Here is a 26,429-nt window from a genome sequence, read left to right as displayed (position 1 = left end):
TTACCCTCAAGTCACTCAAAACTTCTAATAGAGCCTCTGTAGTCCTGTAAGGAAAAAAATAGAAATTAAAAAAAAAGAATCAAAATGGAAAATTTGAAACCCACTTGATATTGATTTTTTCTCTGTTTTTGTTCTTTTATCTCCAGTCATCATCTAAAAAAACGATTAAATTATATTTTTTTGTAATCTGATACAATTGCCACAGACAGAAAGTTTTTTTTCCGCACCCTAACTGCTTCATTTTTTGCGTGCATTACAATATTTAATCACAATACGACACGGCGCACAATACAAATGATCCTAATTTAATCACAACAGACCCGAAATGACTAAAAAAATATCAGATTAAGTCGTCATATACAAAAGTATTCATCCTACGTAGAAAAAAATAAACAGACAAAAAATTAATATTACAAAAAATGTGATGATAAAAGACACAGGAAGCAATGCAATGTGCTCTTTTTGTGTTCAACATCGGTATAAAGGAGTTAGAAAAATATAAATAAATAAAAGGATAAAGAAAATATGGGTGAGGCACCCGAATATTTTTCTAACTACTAGATATTGCGTTAGAAAAATAATCAGTACAAAATGTTACTTTTAACAAAATAAAATTAAATAAAAGAATAACAGAAAGGGGTCTTCTTCCTTTCATGTTTGTCTCCTTGTGTCATTTTTATTAAAATTCGTACAAAAATAATAAACCACATCCCGAAGTTCGCAAAAATCCAGTAAGTCAGTTTCAGTCCTACCCTAAAAAAAATACAAAAATTTCGTTTCTTGTCCATCATAATTTATGTAATTATGTTGTTTTATGATGTGGAAACAATGTTTATTAGAATAACAAAAGGCGATTTCCCTAAATTCTTTTCATCTCCCGCGTTCATGAAATGAACTTGTTACATAATTCATGAGTCCCTCCGAAATATCCGAGGAAATGATCGACTAAAATATTTGTCTGCACTTGGCAAATTTATTACAATTTTTATTCCGGTACGCATTATGTCGACGCTTGTGCGTTCAATTAAAAATTTTGCCGCTGAAAGGAAATCGAATCTCGGGTAATAAATTTTTTGGCAATAAATTTCCAATTTTTTTTTTTTTCGATAATTGTTGTTAGACTTTTTCGTCATAAATTTCTCTTCTGTGTGGGAACAAAAATCAATTGGACGAAAAAAATTCTTTTGTTTGAGTTTATTAAAATGTCAAAAAATCGCAAAATTATGAAGTCAACGTCCTGTGCAAAAAAAAATACAAAAGATGACAAATAATCTGATACAAAAAATATTTAAAAGTTGACTTGTGTCACCTCAATTCCCCCTAAAAATGTTTGATTTTGTGAACGAACACGTGCGTTAAGTACACATCGATGTCGCGCTCGTACAAAAGAACGTGAAAAAGGAACCAGACGGAATAAATTAATCATTTGTAAGAATTTTTTAAATAAATTCAAGACATTTTGAAATGAATGTTAATTGAAAATCAAACATTTTGAACTTTATTTCCCCTACTGGATTGATGAAATCTCAAGAAAAAAATGTGAAGAGTCTTTATCAAGATCGTTCAGCCCTTTATTTACACAAAACTTATGAGATCACAAGTGCGATCAACTGTTCTAACATTTTAGACATTTATAAAAAAAAGAGGAAATACTGAAAAAATACAGAAATTTCCCTTTTAAATGTTATTTACTACATCCACATGCTACTTAAATTTTTTCATAACCAAAATAGTAGCATTGAACTAAAAAAAAATACAAGAAAAAAAGAATTGTTTTGAATGTCAAGTACGTCCGGGAGAATATGCATGATTTAAAAAAAAAACAAACAAATATCGAATGCGCCAGTTAATGAAACGAAACTGAAAACAAAACAATAAAAAAAGTTTTTTTTTAATATTTAAATTTAAATATAACTTGGACTAAATTTAACTTTATTTCATTTTTTTATGTGATTTTTTTCATGCGCCATGTCGATATGTTTAAGCATAATAATATTATTGAAAGAAACATCTGGCAATTGAAATCGAAGTTTTTTTATTTGATATTATTAGAGAGTGCATTAGGAATTCTATTGTATTTTTTATGTGTGACACTATCGACATGTTGCTACAAAGTTGGCTTTTTATCGATAGAAAAGGGAATTTTTTATTGGACAGCGTCTACAAAGTTTGATCGTAAAAAATAGAGAAATAAATATTTGTCTGGACGCACTTTTTTTCTATTTTTTCAAGGTTGGTGAGTTTTAACTGAAAGAGTTAAAAAAATAAAAATTTTATTAAAATAATAAATTTAAAAATTATTAAAAAAATATATTAAATAATTTAAATATATTAAAAATTTATTTAAAATTTAATTTAATTAAATTAATAAATTTTTATTTAATTAATTTAAAAATTAAAATTTTTTAAAATTATTCCAAATTATAAAATTTTATTTAAATTATTAAAAAAAATTTTTTTTTTCTTAAGCTAAAAGAGTTAAAATTATTCAAAAAGCAGCAGGATGTAAAGTACTCAAAATGTAACAAATCAAAAAATTCTTCGAGATGTTTACAAAAATTCATAAAATAATATCAAAGTCACGTCAGAAAAATGAAAAAAGAAGATCTAAAGTGAAGTAGACACTTGAAAGGTGTTTGTTCCAGTTTATATTTTTGTATCAAATCACATCACCTGAAGAACACTGATTTCATGTCTTCGTTCACGAATATATTACATTTTGTATAAACAACTTTTCGTTTGAAGATCTTGTTATTTATTTGGACGACCGACGTATACGAAAAATAAATAAATAAAACAGATTTAAAGTTATGCAAGTTTCTCTGGCTTGGCATGGCATGGCATGAATGAGGTGTAACACGAAAATTATAAACATACATCAGGTGTTGTTATAGGTTACTTTTCGGAACATTTTCATGGAAAATATTTTGCATGCATGAAATATGGAATACTGAGGAATTATTATGAGGAGTAAAATGGCATGCAAAATGCAGTAAAAATAAAATATTTTGCTTTGTAAAGGATTTTATGTTGAAGAGATTTTCAAGTGTCATTTTGCTTGCTTGAAAAAGTTCGTGTATGTGTAAAATACTCATGTTTAAAATTCAAGTTGACACGACGTTTGCATATTTCTTTATTATTTACCTTTTTGTGCGCGTGTGAGACACCGCCGGTCATGACTCTTGTGCGAGCTTTCACCTCGACATGATTCTGTCACCAAAGATGTTGATGAAAATTTTGAAGATTTATTTTAAAAGTGACGAAATCTCTTAAAATTTCATTTTTTTTAGAATAATTTTTTAATAAAAAATAAATTAAATAATTTCAATAAATTTGGTTGAAAAATCTGAAATTGACCGAAATTGAAAAATCTTTATCAGTTTTGTAACGCAATAACTCAAATTTTGTTTTGCAAATTACTTTTGAATTTTTTTCAGTCTATCAAGCTCAGCTTTGAGAAGGTTTTGGAGCAATAAAATCTTAAAAATATATTTCTATTAATTAATTATTGAGTACCAAAAGTAAATTTCGAAACTATCCACGTAAGATTTATTGCATACTTTTGAGGGCTAATTTCAAAATTTGATACAAAAAAAATTTCTATGGGTAGAACGAAGTTTACAGGTCCGCTAAAAAATTTTTAAAAAACCCAAATTTGACAAAAAAAAATAAAAATTGTCTTAAACGTTAAAAATTTGAATAAAACTCCTTTATCAGAATTCGAATACAAAACATAACCTAAAGCAAATCGCATTGTTTGCTTAACCGATTCTATGAATGTGTCAGTAATTCCTCAAAGTATCAATCAATTTGCTGAAAATTTTGCCCATAATATTAATTATTCACCAAATGAAGAGCAAAATTCGAACAATGGTCTTCGTAATCATCTTTTGTGTGGCTTCCAGTGCATTGTGTTTGTGTGAATAATTAATGCAATACAAATGTTATCATGCATGAATGATAATTTGCTGCACACACAGAGAGAATTCTGCTGGAATCTGCTGCCTGTTTGTATGCAATAATCAAATATTTACCATATCTTTAGGATAGATCAAATGGAAAATTATAACATTTCACGATGATGAGATGTGAATGCAAATTAGCAAACGATAGATCATTCAAATTCGCAAGAAAGCAAAGAAGACGAGAAGAAATGTTGTTGATTTAACTTTAAGACGTCTCGAATTTGCAAGTTAAATATTGACTTTAAAGTTGCATGTTAATCTCGTGAAATATTTTCTACACCTTCAAGCACTTTTCGCATGAAAGTACCCCAATAATAACGACGGATCATTGTCCTCCGCACGTTATTGTTATTGTTGAAGTTGATACCAATAAAATACAGTGAAAATGTTATTTTTTCCTGCTGCAAATATCGGCAACATGCAGGCACATTGACACATTTTATAGCAGCAAGAAACAAAAACTTGTGTGTTTTGAATTTTAAATTCAACAAAAATTCATTGACCTGAAATTTCGTGCGATTTTCCGAATAGAATAGAAAAAGGAAAATCAATTCGGGAACGCAACGTCCGAAAATCAATGATTCGAAACGCGACAAGAGGAGAAGACATTGAAACGAACTAACAACGCACAAAGTATATCGCCGCAGTGGGAAAATAAAGTCGATTTTTATTTTTGTTACAAAAGTAGCAAAAAAAAAAGTTTTAGATAAAAGACACATTGATGTTTATTTGGCAATAACTTTTTTTTTGTCGGACGAGATTTATTCAACAGTTCCGATTTTTTATCCATTTTTCGTCTTGGTTAATGGCAAAAAGATAACCAATGTCGAGTTTGAGTGTAAGGGACTCCACCCTAGATGGAAATATTTTTACCAAAAAAATAAAAAAATAAAAAAATACGGAAAAATAAAGGAAGAAAAAGAATGAAAAGAAAAACTTTCCTCTTTTATCTATTTTTCCGTGTATTTTTGTTTGAATTTGAATGAAAATTCCTGGTTATCGTTCTGTTCTCCCTTTCATTTCATTTTCAGTCACTCGTCAATTCGTCTCAATTTCAAAGGAAAATCCATTGATTGATGCCACTATTTACATTCAAATGTCTGAATAACTTTGGTTTACTGCCATTATCTATTTGTTTACTCTCTGCGTCGTCTTCCTCCTTTTTTTTTGCGAGAGAAAGAAAGAGAAATATTTTGCTTTTCCCATTGACTTTCAAAATTGACATGAAAATAAAATCCGTTGAAGTGCAAAATTTCTAAAGTGGATTTTTCTTTATAGATGTGTGATTATGTTAACTGCTGCGTGCCTCTCAAAAAAAAATATTCAATAACACGTCAGATACTCAATAAAATTGTGCAAATGAGTCAAATTTCAATCAAATGTGCAAAACATCGACGAATACAATGTAAAAAGGGGGAGCGCTTATGTGACTTGTATGCCAAAGCGGAATCAAAAAGGTGTTGAATGACTAAAAAAAATTCACGTGAAATGAATCAAGGTATTTCTTAAAAAACCATCATCGTCGAAGAATTCGGTTTTATTGAACCAAATCGCACAAATAAAACGGAAATCTTTAAAGGTAACCATGGAGATAATCACAGCGCGCAGTAAAATTTTAAACGTCTAAGGAGAAAAAATTGCTTAAAAGTGTGTTTAAAATCGTAAATAAGGAAGAAAATGTCGAGGAAAAAAGAAATTGGGAACATAATCTTCAAATTACTTCTAAACAATTGACGTTCGGAGATGTTTTTGTCATCCTGAAAAAGGGGGAGCTTCAAAGTGTGACAAATTATTTGAAAAATTATGAATTCCTAGCGAGAGCATCTGTATTTTATTGCAAATTTTTATTTTTTCTGTCAAACTGTTTTTATTTAAATTTTTCAAAGAAAAAAAAATAATTTAAATGTCAAAATTCGATCGATATTTATAAAAAAAAGGATCAAAGCAAAATCCGGAAGTTGACCTAAAAAATATTTTTTTTTTACAATTTTCAAACAAAAAATGTGTCACTATATCATTTTAGAACTATAAGTGGAATTATTATTTTTTTGGGGGATTTTGCGAAACATTTTAACACCATTAAATTCATTGTGTGACGTATATTTCGCCGAGACACGCAAAAGCACAAAACTAACCTAATTCTATCATCACTTGTACAAAATATTATCAGTCGCTCCATTCATACATAGTAAAAAGTTGCTATTGTCGCTTAAATAATAACGACTAACGAAAAATAATGAAATTATTGTATAACATCATTTATGTGCTAGAACAATTTTCGTTTAAAAAAAAATTAATAGAACATGTCTTTATCCATTTAGAGTTTCTTGTTTCCGATACACAATGGAAAAATGTCGGTTCTAATGCATGTGCGTGCTTAAAAGTTTTTAATTCAATTTAGTTTGGACTTAACTTGCTTTTAAATGACTTTTTTTTTTATCAGAGTCGATGCAAAAAGGAAGCCTTTCTTCATAAAAATCAACACAAAAATTTCCTTCTGGCGCACAAAAGTTTTCTAAACAATTCTCTCACATAAACACACAACAGACGAACATTTTAACCGAAATAATGTAGTTTTAAATTGTTTTGAGTGTGCATCATAGTCGTCGTCGTGTCATGTCTTGCCACAATAATTGAGTAATAAATGAACGTTCCTCCATCGTCTTTCGGTAGGTGCACGAGAAGAGAAAATCTAAACAATAATGCTGACACTGCTGCACTACAATAAACAACAAAATATTGCCATATATAATAATTTATTGTAATAAAATTGAATCTGGCAGGCAAATGATGATCATGATGATGATGATACAATTATGAGAGACAACAAATAAATAAATGGCTGTTGTTGTTGTGTGTTGTTGCTCGTAAATTGGAAGAAGTGCATAAAAGTTGAACAAGTGCAGTGGGGCAAATTAATTGAGGAGAATGGATTTTATCGAGCTGCTGTTTTTCTACTCTAAACAAGTGTGAGGACGGTACAAAAATTTAAAATGTTTTCGATTTTCATAGAGAAAAATTCAATTTTCCGTAGAATTTTCTTAACTTTAAAAATACATGTTTTTTTTTTAATTTTTTTATATTTTAAAAAATAATTAATTTTAATATTATTCAAATATTTTTAATAATTTCACTTAAAATTTGAAATAATTCTAGAAATTTTTTATTTTTAGTCAAAATAATTTTTGATGTTTATCAAAAAAACAAAAAAATTGTTAAAAATGTATCAAAATTTGATTAAAATTTAAAATTTGTTTTAATACATTTTCTATTTTTTTTTTGTCATATAAAAATTTTTTTCAATCTTAATCAAAAATTTTTTAAATTTTAAAAAATTTTTTTTTTTTTGAAAATATAAAAAATTTTGTTTTGATAAAAAAAATTACTACAAATTTACTAAATAACTCAAATTTTTCTAAAAATCTCATCCAGATTTTTTTAGTTTGTTAAGTTTAGCTCAGAAAAGGTTTAGAAGTTATAAACTTGTAAAAAATTGTAAAAATTCATGAAAAATTAAGAAAATCTTCTAAATATTATATGTAAGATTCATTGCATACCTTATAAAATTAGGTTCGATTTATTTTAAAAATTACGTTGATTGCATAATTTTGGGATAAATTTTTTGCTTTAAAAAATCAACGGGTAGAACGAAGTTAACGGGTAACAACTTTCATGAGAATTTTTCAAAAAATTGGGAGAAATCGAAAACATTTTAAATCATTGTTTCGCCTTAAATGTAACTTGTTACCGCCTGACATCCACTTCAGAGCAAAGACGACAATAAATTAATAAAATTCACTTAAATTGGCTCCTCAAGAATGTTCACTCCAAGTCAACTCGACAACCGACGGAGGAAATAAAAGGTCGTTGTTGTCATGTTTTTCTTTAATTTTATTGTAGATTTATTTATTTTTTTGTTGCAAGTGTTTGTTTGGTTAATTGTTTTAAATTGAGTCACATAATTTCAATTAAAAAACAAGCAAAAAAGTCGTTTCTTGTTAAGAATTTTGATTTCTCTATTAAATTTGTTGAGAGTTGAAATTTTTTTTCTGTATGAAAAAATAATCGATAAAAAAGGGCTAAGCACGTAATTCTAACAAAACGTGTCTCCAAAATTTTATCACTTCACTCTCTCTCTTTTTTGTTCTCTGGTTCCCCCGAAAAAAAATCCAGATGTTGAAAGTTTTTTTTATTGTTGTCCGAAAGACATCATCCTGTCCAGCCAGACACCATATGACACATTTTTGAAAAACATTACTACTACTAGACAACTAAATTCCATCATCATCCACATGCATATTCATTCAATTTTTTACGGGTCCCCCATTTCGTCATGTCCGCTCCGATGAGATATAGTCATCATCATCGTATTATGGCATTTGAAAGGCTTATACGATGTTGATGACGAGTGCAATATCGAACGACATTTGTGCCGTTTTTGTTGTTATTTGTGTAGAGATAAGCGAAAAATATAAAAGGATTATGACTCGATGACGACGACGAAAGGAGAGAAAACGAGGGTCTCACATGTGTTTGTGTCACTGTTTGTGTGTTATTTGATGGTTTTTCAATCAATTCAATACTTTTTACTCCGTTTTTTTTTTCATCCCTCATCTCGTTCGTCGATTGTGCTGAACAAGTGCATGTGAATGACGAAGCTCTCGCATGTCAAGGGGAATTGGATGATGAAAACTGAACACTAGCACTTTCTTTTGTAGTTTTTTTTCTATTGAAAGACGAAAAGGTGATAAAATTTGATATTAGATTGATGATATTAGGAGGGAACAAAGTCTGGAATTGACAGGATGTCGATTGCATTTATGGAATAATTTACTTAAATAGCTTTAAAAATACTTTTCTGAAGAAAATTTAATTTTTAATGATGAAAAACCTGAAATTATGAATTTAATTCAAATTAAAAGCATTTGAAGTCTTAAAACTGCTTTTTATTCATTAAGAAAAAATAAAAATAAATTTCTTTTGAAGTAATTCTGCAAAAAAAAATTTTTTTTTTTTTTCAATCAACCTTGAACTGAATTTCCGTCATTTCCATACTTTTTCAGCAATAAATTAATTTAAATAAGCAAAAAAAAAATAATTTCGGCATTATTGAAGTGAAAAATCGGTGTGGCACACCGCAGATTGTCATAAATTACCTGCCCTAATAAATCTGAATGCTTTTTTCTCTCTTACATTCCGAATCAATGAAATGATCATTTCAATGGCAGCCAAACCATACAAAAAATTAAACCCAATAGTGCTTTATTATGTTTCGTTTTTTTTTTCATTTCACTTATATGTTCAGTTCACTCAACACGAAAAAAATGTACAAAAAGCGCGAGAAACGATGTGAAAACCGTAAATTTCTACCATCTGTTTGTCATTGTCCTGATTTTGTCATTTTCGAATTATTATCAACACACCGAAAAAAAAATTATTTTGTTCATTTCCGTGCTGTTTGTTTTCACCGGTGACTGAAATCGGCGACGACAAATATTGACGCAAAGTTTTTAAAACTCATTATGGGTAATTAAAAAAAAAAGTGTAATGTTTTAATTGAAATGTCGTGTTCGTCGGTGTGTGTTAAAAATAAAATAAAAGGAACAACAATCCTTAATTTTGTGCAACAAAGTATCAAATTTCGCAAGCAAAAACCAAAAAGTACGCAGATAACATTTGAATTTATAATTTATGGATTATGCAAATATACGAAGAGTTTTTGGCGCTCCATAATAAGTGAATGAGCAACTATATGGCGTCATCCATTAATGACGATGAAAATTTAGGGGAGGGTGGGGCTTAAAATTTAAGAAAGCCTCGTTTTCGAGAAATTTACAAAAATCATTGAAAAATTTTAATTTTTTGACAAAAGTGAAAGTTTAAACAATTTTAAAATTAAAATTGTAAAATTGAATTATTTTAAGATTTTTTTCATCATCATTTTTTTTATCATTTTAAAATTGAAAATCTAATTTTGAATTTTTCAAAATATTTTTTAGATTATTTTCAATTAATAGATTTTTTTATTGAAATTTGAACTGATCTAAAAAAAACTATCTTTTTAATTAGGGGAGAGTGGGAGAAAATTTTAAAAAAATTCTTCAAAGATTAAAATAATTAAAAATTAAAAAAAATATTAAAATAAAATCAAAAATCGCTGGATTTTGAAAGTTTTTAATTATAGGGGAGGATGGGGGTCAAAAAATGCCCCATTTTATCCGAAACCATTAATGGATAACGCCAAAAGTGAATATTTAAGCAACTATATGGAGAAAAGAGCAAAAGGAGGGATCTGAATTATGTATGCAAATTTTCCGTAGTGATTGTAAATGAGACTTTCTGCACACAAATGTCACAAAGCCAGACAAAAGGGCGTTCATTAACATTTTTGTCGTGCCGCGTACGTGCGTTATGCAAGGAATTATTATTTCGACGACGACAAAGTGGCAGAATGGAGCAAAATTTACGGCACTTGTCTGTCTAAGGCGGAATTGATCCCTTAATTTGCATAGAATTCCAAAAGTGCGCAAAGTGATTTTTGCCGTGAAAATTGTTTCGGAATTCAATTACAAGAGATTTCTCCTGAAAAACTTTAAAATCCAAAACAAATTCGAAAAATCAAACACCTGTGAGAATTATCGCAAGAAATAAAACTTTATCTCACGTGAGGGAGTAATATCAATAAATTTTCATGTAGTTTATTTAAGCAACAAAAAAAAAAGTTTACCATCAACAACAATAAATATCGGCAAAAGGAGGCGTTCGATACGAAAAAATTCCCTTTTTTATGGAAGACTATTAAAAAAGGCTGTTCGCGACAAAGAAAAGGAACTTTTTTTTTGCGGTAGGTACGTAAAATTGTATCAGAAATGCATAAAAAGCGCCAGGAAATGCCATTAAAAATAAAATAAAGTACACATTGTTAGTGCAATTTCTTTTCCGCGTTTCCTCTCCCAACGTGGAAGAGCAATAATAAAAAGCAAAACACAACTTTTTAACTTTTATTGTTCAACTTTGGTGGAAAAAAATAATAATAAAATAACAAAACTTGTATCCAAATATTGGCTTGTCAGGAAAAAAAATTCGTAATGAACGTTTTTAACCCTTTATTTTATTATTACACACGTTGCATGCAATTTTTGCGCAAATGAGGTACTTTTACTTTTTAATGATCTCTCATTTGACTCCACGAGGACTTCTAAAAGTTTTAAATGTTACAAAATGTCTCTCAAGGAATAATTTTGTAGCGCAAGTGACTTTTCTTTAAGAAAATACAAAAAAAAAACTACAATTTCGCTCGAAGGAGAGCTAGAAACTTTGCCAATTATTATTATTTTAAAAGTACTTTTCAAATATTTGTAATTTTTTTCATTATTATTTGTTCAGAAAACAAAATTTTCCGTAGCTAGCAAAGTTTCGAGCAATAAAAATTATGTTAATAATGCAAATATTAAATTAAAAGTGGGTTAATTGTTTAGAAACGTTGAAAGTTTTTCTCTTCTTTCATTTATAAAAGACTCCTTTTGCGACAAATTTCAATCAAATGACACAAGTAGGCCAAAAAATTTCGATTATTTGACAATCAAAAGCACAAAAAAATTCCTTTTCATTTTATTCGTTCTTTCTTTCGTCGCTTTTCATAAGGAGAAATATTGAAAGTGACTGAATAAAGTGAGTGATGTTGTCAGCTTGTTTGCTCAAATATGATATTTGTACGAAAAATAAAAGAAAGAGTGAAGAAAATGATTGAAAAATGTGAAAACAGAGAAATTTTTTGTGCGAAAACGTCATGGAGAAACCTCATCAAAGATTCTCCCTGGAGTGTCATGACAAGACAAACTGTATGCGTCTCGATGATGAAATGCTTTTGGCGTCAATTTTTGTGAATAGTGATTTTCTTCTTCTTCTCTCTTCTTCTTCACCGAAGCATTCAGTTTGGCAAAAATGATGGGAATGTCAATATTTTTGTTATTATCATCATTTATTCACAGAAAAAAATGTGCCTCATACACTCAAAAGACATTGTATTGCATTGTATTTGCAAATATTGAAATATTTTTTATTACTTTAGGAGCAAAAAAAGCTTTGCTTAGGAAAATATTTGCATGAGAGCTGTTGTTGTTCCTGTTATACACACATGCATGCATAATACATTGATATGATAAATAATGCAATAAAAGAGTTGAGAAAAAATTTTTCAATTTAATGGATTGTTGCGATGTGATGTGCACGGAGCTTTCACATCAAACAAATGGAGGAGTGTCGATGTGAAAATATTCAATAAATTGAAAAAGATTTTGATAAGTGAAATTGATTTTTTTTTGTTTCATGCACGAAATTTTTTTTTCGAGCAAACGGAATAATAAATGAGCGTAAATTTGAATTCAATTGTTGAGAAAAAAAATCCTTTTTCTCTTAAATTTACTTTTAATCTTCTGTGCTAATTATTTTCATAAAAAAAGGAAAAAAAAAATTACGAGACAACGGAAGTGAAGCTGCTTAGTCAAATAATGAAAAGAACGTTAAATTACAGAAGAAAAAGAAGAGAAGAAGAAGAAGAGCGGACAATAAAACAAATCTCCTTTTATTTGTTGGCATCTTAGCGAATGTTTAGTGAAACTTTTTTTTTACCGCATTTCAAAATTTTTGCGGTAAAAATGCGGTTATGCGGTTATAAATTTTGTCCGTCTAATTTGATTTTATTTTTTTAATATTGAGTCCTGTTATGTGATTAAGTGCAAATTTTTTAAACTTTGAACATTTTTAAAATAAAGGACAAACTCGTGGAAATTCCTGGAAAACTTCGTGAAAACTCGTGGAAATTCGGAAAAAATTGAGAATTTTTAGAATATTAAATTTATTTAAGACTTTCGTGAATATTGTAAAAAATGAAAACTCGTAAAAAGCTTGGAAAATTTTTGGAAAACTCAGAAAATTCGTGGAAAACTTTGGAAAATTCGGAAAATTCTTGGAAAATTCGAGGAAAATTGAAAGAATTTGAGGGTTTTTAAAATTTTATTTAGACTTCAATAACTACTGTATAAAATGAAAATTCGTGAAAACTTTGAAAATTTTTTGGAAAATTCGTGAAAAACTCGGAAAATTCTTGGAAAACACGGAGAATTTGAGGAAAAATTTTGAGTTTTCTAGGTATTTAAAATTTTCTTTATACTTTAGTTACTCGTGTAGAAAATGTAAATTTGTTAAAAGCTTGGAAAATTTCTGGAAAACCTCGGGAAACTCGTGGAAATTTGAACAATTGAATAAAACAGAAAAAATTGAAATGCGGTTAAGTTATTCATTTTAACGAACGCTTCAAATTCTCGTTTTATTTTATTTTTTTTTTCACAAGCAGTCGAGACCGGAATTTCGCGAGGGTGATTCACATTCAAATGTTATTAAATATTTTCTGTGGTTTTTAATTCTTCATGGGGAAACATTTCTCCTTTAAACGACCGCAACTTTTGAAATCTCTTTAAATTGCTCCCGCATTCTATCCATTGCGCGCCGCCATCATCTTCTTTCTACTTTTCAAAATTGCTGCTTTGTTCCATATGCTCATTCTCCGTCAACTTTATTCTAATTGGAGCTACTTATAACGTAAGCACGTCTCTTAGACTTATAGCTGACAAGAGATCTCTCGTCATCATAAAATCCTCGCGTATCATTAAATTTTCTGTGCGAATGACAAATACTACGCACAACTTTTCAATTTTAATAAAGTACCGCACGCGAACAATGACTCAACAGAAAAAAAAAGTTTATTTAATTTAAAAAAAAAGAAAGAAAAAAAAAGAAATATTCTTTGTTCATTGAAGAAGTTTTACAGAAACTGCTCAAAATTATGGCGTTTCATTTATTTTATCGCGTTCTTTTTCTTCGTTTGACTTTGTGTCTTAGATCAAGAGACAATTTTGTCTGATGAGCCATTGACGAGATTAGTCAAAATAATCCACGAAAAAATCTCTTGTCTTTGTCGAAAGTTGACTCTTTAAAAAGTAAATGAAATGGGGCACAATGGTGTTGGTGTTATGACTGGCAACTTCATTACCATTCATATTGCTTGCAGATTTGCATAATTTTGCGTATTTTATTTATTTTTATGATGGCGCGAGTTTCCCTTTTATGTATGCGAGACGGGTGTGACGTATGTCGCGTGAATTTCCATGAAAATCCAGGATTATGGAAAGTTGTGTCGATGGGAGTGTTTGTTTTGCGCCCATAATTTGAAGTTGGTCTTAGACAAATAAATCATCGTGAGTTTTTTCACAAATAATAAAAAAAATAGGAAAAAGGAGTCGAATGAAGGAAGATATACTACACCGCATTTCGATGTTTTAAACCTGCGCTTTTTTGTACTCCTCATTTCACATTTTTGTACTCCTCATTTCACAATTTCTTACTCCTCATCACAAAGTCAAGCTTTTTAATTGAAAAATTAAAAAAGAGTCAACTTAACCTCTCAAGGAGTTAATTTATCTCTTAAGGAGTTAATTTAACTCCTTTTTCGCTCTTAGGGCACATATTTCACAATTTCGTACTCCTCATTTCACATTTTTGTACTCCTCATGACTTAAGGTACTAACCATTGACCTTCAGAGTCCTTAAATAATTGAAAACTACAAAAAAAAAAATATTTGAAGACTACAAATCGAGTTTCTTACCGCATTTTTTCTTCGAAATGCGGTAAAAATAAAACAAAACCCTTTAAAAATTGAACGAACGCTAATAAGGCACAAATTTGTCAACAACTGCTGCCGCGACCAGTAAACCAGTCTACCGCAACATAATTGTCGTTGTTTTTGTCGTCATCGTCGAGGAAAAAATTTCTCATACAAATTAATTTAAATTAATGAGCCTCACTTTTTCTCTTTTTCATATTCTTATAGTGGAAATCAAGATGGTGTGTCATGCGGAAATTATCACCAGTAGCAGGTAACACACACACAAATAATAACAATAAAAAATAATTTTTATCTCCTGTCGCTGCTTTTCACGTCGTATTTCTATATTTTTATGACATTATTTATTTTTATTTCGTCGTATTGGGATAAAAAGGTAGAAGAAGGAGATATCGTCCCAAACATCACTCGGTTCCGAGAAATAATTATATTTAATTAAGAACGATAAAGATATCTCTGGGTGCGTATAATAAAAAGCTTTGTTTGTTCTCTTTTAAACGCGTCATCTCATCGTATCAAGAGAGGTACTCCAATGGAAGGACAACAAACAATAGACAACAAAAAAGGACAAAGTCATAAATTATAAGAGGCAGGAAGTGTTTGTTCACGTATTTTTTATTCGACGCACGCACCCTTAAATATTGACTTGAATCAGGTGCCAACTTTTTGTTTAGTTGTCAAAAAAAAAGTTTTTAAGTCCTTCATTAAAAAAAATATTTTTATTGTTGATGACAATAATTATTTTTCATTTTTTTTTATGAAAAAAGGAGTAAAATGAGAGAAGAGAAGCAGATAATAGAAATTACTTACGAATAATTACATTCGTTTTGCCATTAAATTGTGCATAAAATCATAAAAGAAAATAGTTTTCGTAGCAGTTTCTTCAGCAAAAAATGAAATTTGTCGCACGGCAATTTTCTAGTGCATGCGGAAATAATTTTCTTAATGACTTTTCAATCAATTTTATATTGTCTCTTTAGTTCTTTCTCTCTCTCTCGTTCGTTCATAAATAATTATAATGATGATTTTGTAAAGTAGGGCGAACATTTATTTAATTTTTTATTAAAAATCTTAGAAAAAAAAATTAAAAACTTGAAGAAATCCTATTTCATTAAAGTTTCTTTTCTATTAAAAAAGTTTCTCTTGACTTTTAATTGAAATTTTATTATCATCACTCAAATGAGTCATCGATAAAAGTTAAATTATGCCGGTGAAAAAGCTCTCGGCAGGCCCCTTTTGGTTTCCCAAATCCTTCCAATTACACTAAAAGCCAATAAATAACCCGTAATCCATCCATTACCCGTCTTACGAGCACGGAAAGTCAATCAATCATATTTAACGTGAATAATTACGGTGCATTTAAAAATCTTCCCTCGGTAATTGAGACATTTTCAAAATGCTTCATGTTAAGTCGTTATGTAAATACGCGTAATCCGCACCATTCCATTGTTTCCATTGCCACAAAGAGGAGGAGCAGAATTCAATTATTCTTATTAAAATGAACAGAAATCATCATTAGACAAACAAAGAAATTCAATATTGTGCACTTTGATGACTTCTCGATGCAACAGTTCCTCATCAATCCTTGTCTACTTTACTTGATTAACCCTTTTGCTTCGAAAACTTTTCCCAGGCGAGTTATTATGCATGCATTTGGAAATATAAATGCAAATAGCGGTAAATTAATATGTTAACAACTGACCCTCATCCACATAATTTTTCGGTTGACACGCCTGATTAAACCCTTTAATGTCTATTTTTTGTCAATATTTATTAACAAATATTTATTTTTATTGTTATTGACTGAAAAAAAATAAAAGTTTTAAATTAGATTTTATGTTTTGCTTCAATTTTATTTTTTTCGAGACAAGAGAAAGTAAAGAAAAAAATTCACACGTGACCAAGATTTCAAAAAATGGATTCCCGGAAGATTTTTGACAGAAACACACAAAAAAATCTAATTATTTTCTGTTGTTTCGTTTTTTTTTCTACAAAAATCATTAATATTCCGTTGATTCATCATGATTGTCATTCCTTGTTGTTGTTATTGTTAGTAGGGTCTCTTCGTGACATTGAAACACGTTTGAAAGATGTTTTTTCGAGCATAATTTTTGTACATGTTTTGAATTCTAGCCGGAATTCCATAAGACCACGAAAAAATAAAAATACAAAAATTTGAAACCATAAAATTACCCAAGTGTTAAATTTAATTTTCTTAATTTATTTATTTAACTATTGTGTCCATCAATTTTGCCATAATATGGGCTTTTGTCTGCGTTCAACGATGATAGAATAACAACAGAGCAAAATTTTCATTGATCTTGTTTGCTTTTGTGTTCTCTGCCGGTGCGGTACATTGGCATCGAGGAAAAATTTTCTATGCATCGGAGTCGGGGAAGCTATACAGTGGCAATGTACCTTTATGCAAATATTTTGACGTGCACACAATCGATATCGCATCATGAAAGGCTAAAATTATATTAATTAATTAATTTTATGATGCGTTTATGCGTTGCAAAAGGCATGAATGTTAAATATAAATTTAGGGTGTAGCGATGTTTTGGAATTTTGTCACAAAATAAAACATTTTAGAGGCAAAAACGCACAAAAAATCAAAATTTATACTAAAAATATTTTTAAAATACGTCAAAATTTAAAAAAAAATTAAAAAACAATTAAAAATTTTTTGAATTAATTCAATTGAATTAAATTTGAAAAAATTAATTAAATATCAAAATTTATTTATTTAATTTTTTAAAATTAATTTTAATTAAAATTAAAAAATATTTATTTAAATAAATTAAAAATAAATAAATAAATTTATTTTTCGCGGTTGGATAAAAAATATGGAAAAATTTAAAAAATATTTTTATAAGAAATGTCAAAAAAAAATTTTATTTTTAAAAAAAAATAAATTTAAAAAAAATAAAAAATTAATTAATAAGCTTTAACATGTTTAAAATTTAAAAAAAAGTCAAAAATAAAAATTAATAAAAAAAAATAATTAATAATTAATTAATTAATTAAAAATTTTAAAATAATTTAATTAAATTTAAAAAAAAAAAAAAATTAATTTTTTAATTTAATATTAATTAATATTTAATTAAAAAAAGTAAAAATTTTAAAATTAATTAATTTTTTTTTTTAAAATTTATTTTTAATTTAATATTTTTATTGCCAAATTAATTTTATTTTTTGATTTTTATTATATTTTATAAAAAAATATTTGAAAAATAAAAAATTTTAAAAAAAAATTAAATAAATAAATTTTAAAGGGACACCCTATTCAACATATATGTATTATAACATAATTACTGTTGATTGTTCATCAACCTTTCATCATCAATTTTCAGCGTGAAAACTTCGACCGAACAGAAGCGCGCGCGATCCAATATTTAAAATTCATGCACGAATGAAAAGTTATGACAGAAACTATTTTGCATCGATTAAAGTAAATTTATTTAACGAGTTTATTTTTTGTCATTTGTGGCAACGGATGAGCAAAAGTCCCGACCGACGAACGAGATAACGGTCTTCGAACGGCATAATTAATGATGTCACATTAATAAGGTAATTAAGATGATAACGGCAGATAATTTTTGTTTTTGCCTCGTCATCCAAAAATTGTACCAAAAAACATCAACAATATTTACCAGAAGAAGTCCAGACATATTTTTGGTGTTATTTTAAGCAAATTATTCACACAAAAGTCTTTTACTTGAAACAAAAATAAACAACATTTTTGTCCTATATTTCAAGGCAATTATCCAGATTTTAATTTGAAACGCTCTAACACAATATTTTCGTTTCAGAATAGTTGAGTAAATTTAGCATGCATCTCAAAATATACAAAGATTGGAACATGTGTTTTATGAACTCTTCGAGAAATATTTTCTAAAAAGAAGCCGGCATGAGTGCAATTTAAAAGACATTTGCCATGATTTTAAAGATATTCGAGATATGAGAAAAATGCAGACGACGACGACGATGGCAATAATAATAACAACACTAATAATAATAAAAGTGTCCTAGCACTTGAAATATGTACCAAAAATAAAAATAAACAACTAGCGGCGCAATGTTTTGCTTTGGAATTTGTGTCAAAAATTATCATTTCCAGACAAATTTCGAACAAATCTGTTTTCGATCACACTAAAATGACTTTGTATCGAACCTTTTCCTGTTACAGGTCGAATTGATGAACTTTTATTAACAAGTAAATTTCCATCTTTTGTCCGAAGATTATTGAAATATCTGCAAAAACTACTTAAATATTCATCCAGGCGTTTCGTCTCAAGAATTTCTTTCGTTTTCTTTGAGCAAACGATTTTTTTCTTCTTCTCGTCGGTCGAATTTCTTTATTTTGTATCAGTATCCATTATCCTTCTCGGTATAAATTTGTATTTTATAAAATTCGATACAAAATACAGAAGAAAGAAGGAGGAGAGTCCGAGAAAAAAATATCTAGGAAATGTGCTGACAGAATGTCTACAAAGTAAATTAGGACTATTTCTTGAATTTCATCGCTTCTTTATTATTTTTTATGTACAAAAAAAAAATAAGAAAAAAATCGAGAAAACAAAGAGTCGAGTGTGAGTTCATTGAATCCTTTTAAAAAAATGTACTCCATGAATAAAAAACGAAAAAAGTGATGAATATTTCATAAGAAATGAAAAGAAACAAACGTCCTTGAACTCGCTTCGGCTCACATAGCTAGCAATTATACAACATCAAAACAACCCTTTTTAAGAGCTTTTATCTTCCGGACGACAAAGCCATGTTGATGTCCTATTATGTTAATTTTATGTCCATGAATTTAGTTGCTTTTAGCCAGACAAAGTCATTAAAATTGAAGCTTGAGCTCATAGGACGAGAAAAAAATCCGTTAAAATGATAAATATAAGCGAATCGCATAAATCATGCAAATATTTTTTTTTTTAAATTTAATTTGAATAAAAATTTGTGTTCAGTGAATAAATTTCGCTGATGGTCCCCCGCGCTATAAATTCGCTAACTAAATGCAAAAAAAAAACTTTAATCCTGCAAAACAAGGGAGATGATGCGATGCAATGACGATGGGAGAAATGCATAATTTGTGCAAAACTTTTATAAAAAAATTTTTTTCTTCCTCATTCATGTCTAAATTAAAAATATTTTGCACTTCATAGTTTCGCAATTTTTTTATTTTCGCGTCGTCATACTTTTATTTTCGACTGAATTATTTTTTTTCGCCACATTGGTGCCACATCGTTACGCCATGCTGCATCCATAAATTGGAAATGGATTTAAATAAAAATGTGTGTGTGTGTGCAAATCGGGGGTGCATGTGGAATTAATATATATTTTTTCGGTTCCAATTGTTTATTAAAAATGCAATGCACGTCGAGTAAAAGAGAAAAATAGACAAAAATGTGTTTTTTTCTCTTCGGTATCTACTTTTAATTGTCACGATAATATTATTTTGTTAGTCCTTACGATGCTCATTGAATTTTAATAAGGTGTTTATCGGCTTTTACCATAGAAATTAATTGAGTTTTATCTAAGAAGGAAGAAATCCAAAGGGGAATGAAAAAGATTGATTTTAACGTGATTTTCATTAACTTCTATGATTAAATAAATTCAGGATCAAAAGATTTAATTCAAGTCACATACTCGAGAATTTCAAATTCATCCGCTACCGTTTTATGTAATCGTTGAAAAAAATAACAATAATAATTAAGTTTCAACTTTGGACAGTAATTACAAAAGTTATCCTTGTTCAAATGTTATTTCAACAAAAATTTTCAACTTTTTAGCTGCATTAAATATTTTTTTTTTCTATTTTTTTCGCACAACTTCTCGCATGCACACACAGGAAACACTGTAAAATTATGTTGTTAAATGACGGAATAAACGATTCAATGTTTCAAGTTATGACAATGATGAGCTTAATTTGATAACAACTTTGCGGCATCAGCAGAACGACGACGACGACCGGCGTGAAAGTTGTTAATTTATTTTTGTTGCATTTTAATGGTCAACGCAGTTTCTTTTTTTCTCTTGTAAAAAAAAAGTTTATTATTTTAATAAATTAGCGAAATTGCGTATAAAATTAGCTGAAAATAATACTGGAACGACATTTTCGTGATGCATGAGCCGCAAAATTTATAATGACATGTTAATTAAATTCACATCTTTGTCAAATGTGCGGCTAAGAACACACAAAGTACACTTTGGATTTACATATTTCATCCTTTTGCTCAAATAATTGCCCAATGGGGCAAAATGGCTTATTTTAAAATAACTAAGCGTCAATAAGGCTTTCAAAATATTCATAGGAAAATTTAAAAATTTTTTTTTTTGAAAAAAATATTTTTTTAAATTTTTAATTAATTAATAATTTAAATTAATTAATTTTTAATTTAAAATTAATAAAAAAAATTTTTTTAATTTAAATTAAAAAAATTAATTAAAAAGTTTTATTTGAATTTAAAATAAAATTAATTTTAATTATTAATTAATTTTTAATTTAATTAATTTTATTTTTAATTTAAATTAATTTATTTTTTAATTTAAATTAATTTAATTTTTAATGAATTAATTTAAATTATTATTTTGAAAAAAAATATATTTTGCAATTTTAATTAACTAATAATTTAATTTAATTTATTTATTCAGATTTATTATTTTTAAAAAATATTTATTTAATTTATAAAATAAATTTTTTAAATTATTTTTTTTTATTAAATTTTTAAAGTCATGATAATATTATCTTAAATTTTTTATTTAAAAAAAAACATAAATTTGAAAAAAAAAACGAATAAAATTTTAAATACCTTATTTTTGAATCCTCAGAGCCTTAAAATAGTTAATCTCGTCCCAATGGGAATGAATCGACGACCATCTAAGACATTAATTTAATTGATTGTGTCATTACTCATTATCGTGCCTGTGTCTTGTCTCAAATTGTCGTGTTTTAATGATTATTATTACATTACACGGAAGAAGTGATGAACCGAATATATTGTAAAGTGCCCTCTTGGCAAGTTTTTGTCTATCTCCAAGGACACACAACGCAAGATGCCATCCCGAAAGGATTGTTAAAACAATATAATACTAATTAGGCCGATTATGCGAGCCATCAGGTGAATGATAATATTTCGCTGTAATTATACAATATAAGGGCGTAACTATGGCAAAACGGGTATAATCATGTCTCGAGATTGATCCGCAATAGTGCAATATGCTCCGTGTCTCACACTGTTATTAAATATTCGATAACGAGCACACCGATTAATCATATCTAAGCGAATCGATTACATGCTAAATTATTTGTTGCAATAAATTTGCATTCCTTGTTATGCTGATAAAACTATGACTATTACACAATATAAGCTGTAAAGTGGCATAAATAATTTAATCTGCTTAAAGTAGATTGTAATCTTATTGGTTGCACTTTGCTCGTTTGAATTGTTCAGAGAAGTTTGATATTTGATCAAAATATTAGTCGGTGCAAGTTCGGTATTGATAGGCAAAGTTGTTAATTGGAAGTCATGACCTGAACTCGCTCGAAACTTAAAATTTGTTTAACTTTGAAGTTCATTATGGATGATGTTTAATTAACAAGTCGGTGATATCGTGAGAGATCGTTTAGCATATTTTTTGTTGGTTTGGAAAAATTATGTAGAAAGTGAGACATGTTTAACGATTGTCGAGACTCAATTAAAAAAAAAAATAATTTGAACAATTTTCAACATTTTTGTCCTATTATAAATTTTAAAATGGCGCGAAAAAAGTCAAAGAAATTTTTTTTCCTTTTCTGACATTTCATCTGTCGAAAAAAATATTCAGAGAAGTTTGATATTTGATCAAAATATTAGTCGGTGCAAGTTCGGTTCTAAATTGGAAATGACCTAAACTCGCTTTTAAAATTTATTTAAAAAACAAGTCGATGCTATCGTGAAAGAGCAATATAGACTTGTCGAATATTTTAAAAAAAAATTTTTTTTTCAAAAATTAAAATTTTATTAAATTAGTTAATTTTTAACTTGAAATTTTTAATAAATCATTTTCAAATAAAGTTGAAAATTTTTTTAAAAAAATATTTTTTGAAACTTTGGTCAATAAAATAGTTTTGAAATTTTTTTTACATAAAATAAATAAATTTAAAATATTTTTTGATCGTTCTTAATTTTTTTTTAACAAGTTAAATGCTCTAAAAAAATGTTAAACGATCAAAAATGTTTTAAATTTATTTATTTAATGTGAAAAAAATTTTAAACTGTTTTATTCTCAATTTCAAGAATTAATTTTTCATTATTTAAAAAAAAATGTTTAGAATAAATTGAAAATGACTGAATAAAATTTTTAAACAGAAATTTAATTTAAAAAATTTAACATTTTTATTTATTTTAGAAATTTTTATTTCTTTATAAAAAAAATATTATATTTAATTTACATTTGACTCAAAAAAAAACAAACTTCTTGCAACTGCGGTTAAAATTTTCAATAACAAGTTCCAACACGACGACAAAGTGATAATTAATGCATTCACCTCCTTTTCTCTCACTTTTTCATTTTGTTTGCCTCTTATTTTTCAATAAAAACAGCAGAATTTTCATGGTTCAGACAACAACTTATGCAAATAACGTGTCGTTCTCAATTATATTACAATAGCATCGTCTAGAGCACCACAAGAACGAGCACAGTTCATTTGCCTCCAGCACACAAGAAAGACTTCATTAACACCATCGACATGCAAAATTACATCATATATTTCTCTCAACTGGGCAACTGCAATTATTATCATATCATTACGATGTGTGAAAGAAACTAAAATTACATTATTATGTCGTCAGTTTTCAGCACTTGTTCAATAAATCAACGCTTGATTATAATATTTAATAAAAAAAAATAAAACTTTGTCGTGTTCAACATGCAAGTAAGTGTTACAAAATGCAAAAAAAATAGAGAGATGGTGATAAATTGGAACAAATTTAATTTGATGATAATAAATTTTTATTACAAGACGCATAAACACAAAGAATATTGTGCAATACATTAACATGAAAATTTACATGTTCACTCGTCGTATTTTTTTTTATTAATATTTAATAAAAATATCGCCTGGAGATAATTTTCAAGTGTTTCTCGAGTTATTGGTTGCATGTTTAGGTAATTATCGAGACACGATTTTTCGTTAAGCGTCAAGATCTGGCGGCGGAACAAATAAAAACTGACTTTTTATCGTTTTGTCACATCAATAACGACGAAAAAAATGGTCAAATGAAGCAGAAACAATGCTGATAACCGCTATAATCGTCCATTAAATCGGGTCATTAGAGACCTTTCACGATGTTAAATTGGAGCAATACCAACAAAAATAAACTTCCGTCTCATCTTTCGTTCGTTAGTTCGATTTTCGATATCTGAACACAATCTAAATTATAATTATGATTAAACAATAATTCTCTCGTTCGTTCGTTCGTTGGAGCAAATCAAACAATAATCTGAAAATAAATGTTTGTCTCTGTAGAATTTCTTCAAAGTTCTTCCGGAAGCAGTAGTTCGCTTTACTTCTCTATAAATAGAGAGAGAGAAAATAGAAGATGGAGAAGAAAACAAGCAATAAGACACAACGAGGAACGCAAGAAACGAACAAATAAATATTTTCTCAAGACACACTCGAGCATTTATTATTATTAGTTCTCCTCTGTGTCTGTTTGTTATCTTCAAAAGAGATAAAATGTTATTGTTGATATTTATGTTTGAGACAGTTGTTGATGAGATCGACATCGAAAATGATGATGATGATGACGATGAGGTCGTTCCATTCGATTGACATCGATATCGGATTGACTTTTGTCCGGATTTGATTTTTGATCAGAAAAAAAATGTAATCTTTTCTCCCAACAAGACCCGAAAAATAAAATACAAACATTTCGGGGCAATATTCAAATATTTGGCAAGGTGTGACTCGAACAAGACATTTCTTGTTTATTTTCTTCGTCGTCTTCTTCTTCTTCCATCAAATACAGCTAATTCCAATCTAAACAAGACAAGGTGTTTCCTTACATGCATTTTCGATATCAACACGCAAAGCATGTGCCTTGCAGACATCAAAAAAGTTATTCATATTTATCAGAACATCAAATCTTGTTGTTTGTATTTGTGTACTCCATCAAAGCAAAACCTTTTTTAAACGCAGTGTGACACCAACATCGGCATATGTTTCATTTTTAGGTAAAATGTCTCTTTTTTTCACCGCATTTCAAAATATGAAGTGAAAAAATTTGGTATTGTGTCCGTTTTGTACGTTTGTCCGTATGTCGTGTACGTTTGTCCGTATGTCATGTCTTTTTTGCCATTTGCTAATTCAAACTTTTCATACACTGAATTAGCTGAATTAGTTTGAATTAGCGTTAACGCAAATTCTTATGAAAGGTCAAATTTGACAGCATGCTTGAATTAGCAGAAGGCGAATTCCAAATTTTAAAGTAGAAAGCTTCGATGAAAATTCAGAATATTTTCAAAATTTTAATTGTGAAAAAAGTGAAAAAAAAATTAAATAATTGAAAATTAGAAAAAAAATTGAACTGAACATTTAAATGCAGTTAAGTTATTTGTTTTAACGAAACTTTTAACTCTCCTATTCGAACGATATAATACAAATTGTTCAAAATCATATTTTAAACATGAACAAAATCAATAAAGAAACGATCGTCACTCAATAATTTACAAAAAAAAACACATGTGATGCAAAGGAAATCCGATATTTTCGATTTTTGTCGTAATTTTTGCAATTTACGTCAAAAAAGTGTAACTTGAGTTGAATATCCCAGTGCCATCATCGATATGTCAATAATATTTACTCAACAAAAAAAGGTAAACTACACCAAAAAAAAAACTGAAAACGAGAACATGAAACATGTTTCCAACGAAAAAAAAATATTTAAATATGCATGTTGTCCATGCTCATGTGACACTTAAGCGATTATTGACTCTCATGTTCAATAAACCTTGTTTCCGGATATTTTTGCTTGTTGCTTATGATATTTTCTTGGAATTCTAAGTTTGTTGATGTGTCAATGCTCGCAAATATATGGGCCAAGTCGTCAAGACATCATCATTAATTTATCGCCAAAAAGTTGTGTCCTCGTCTGTGAAGGAAGGAAGTTAATTTTTTGTTTTGTTTTGGCATTTCTTGTCACAGTTTTTTTTCTTCGTCATAAGAAATCTTCAGTCAGAAAAACATCTGGTTGATACTTAGCCAATTATTTCTGAGTGCTTTTGTTTCGTCTATTGTATGGATTTTTTTTTCTGCCTTGGAACGATTTTTCACTTAATTAAACTCACTCAACGAAACAATGTTTGCTTGACAAGAAAATCCGTTTCCATATTTGTCTTGGATAAAAAATTATTATTTGTTTAGATGTCTCGTTCGTACACAATTCACTAGAAGGACATCATTACTTAAATTGATCAACAATATCTCTCATGAGATTTTTTTGTGTGTGCTTGTTGTTTGTATCTTTTATTTAGAATTGAGTTCATTGGAGAGAGAGAGGAGATGTAAGTAAACAAAAGGACACTTGAATGAGAAATTGTGATGTCATTTTTCTTTTTTTGTTTCGCATTTTTTTACACTAGCTTCATTGTTTCTTGTTGTTCGGAAAATAATGACTTCCGACCGGAATCTGTGCGCTAAATAGTTGGATTGACAGTCGTTATACTAAAAAGGCAAAGTACTTACCAAGGTTGTAAAAAATTTTCAGTCAATTTACAGCATTGAGCTTTTACTGGA

General features: G+C 28.5%; 1 protein-coding gene across 1 annotated transcript in view; it reads left to right on the top strand.

Annotated features, from left to right (window-relative positions):
• The window catches only part of LOC134826997 (uncharacterized), a 110,396-nt gene that overhangs the window by 3,710 nt on the left and 80,257 nt on the right, over positions 1–26,429 (top strand). Inside the window, exon 2 of the mRNA XM_063839519.1 lies at positions 14,855–14,900. Coding sequence (XP_063695589.1) covers positions 14,855–14,900 — 46 coding nt within the window. The remainder of the gene's footprint in view (positions 1–14,854; positions 14,901–26,429) is intronic.

Source organism: Culicoides brevitarsis, chromosome 1 (assembly GCF_036172545.1).
Source record: "Culicoides brevitarsis isolate CSIRO-B50_1 chromosome 1, AGI_CSIRO_Cbre_v1, whole genome shotgun sequence".
Classification (NCBI taxonomy): domain Eukaryota; kingdom Metazoa; phylum Arthropoda; class Insecta; order Diptera; family Ceratopogonidae; genus Culicoides; species Culicoides brevitarsis.
This window is presented reverse-complemented; position numbering and strand designations above follow the sequence as displayed.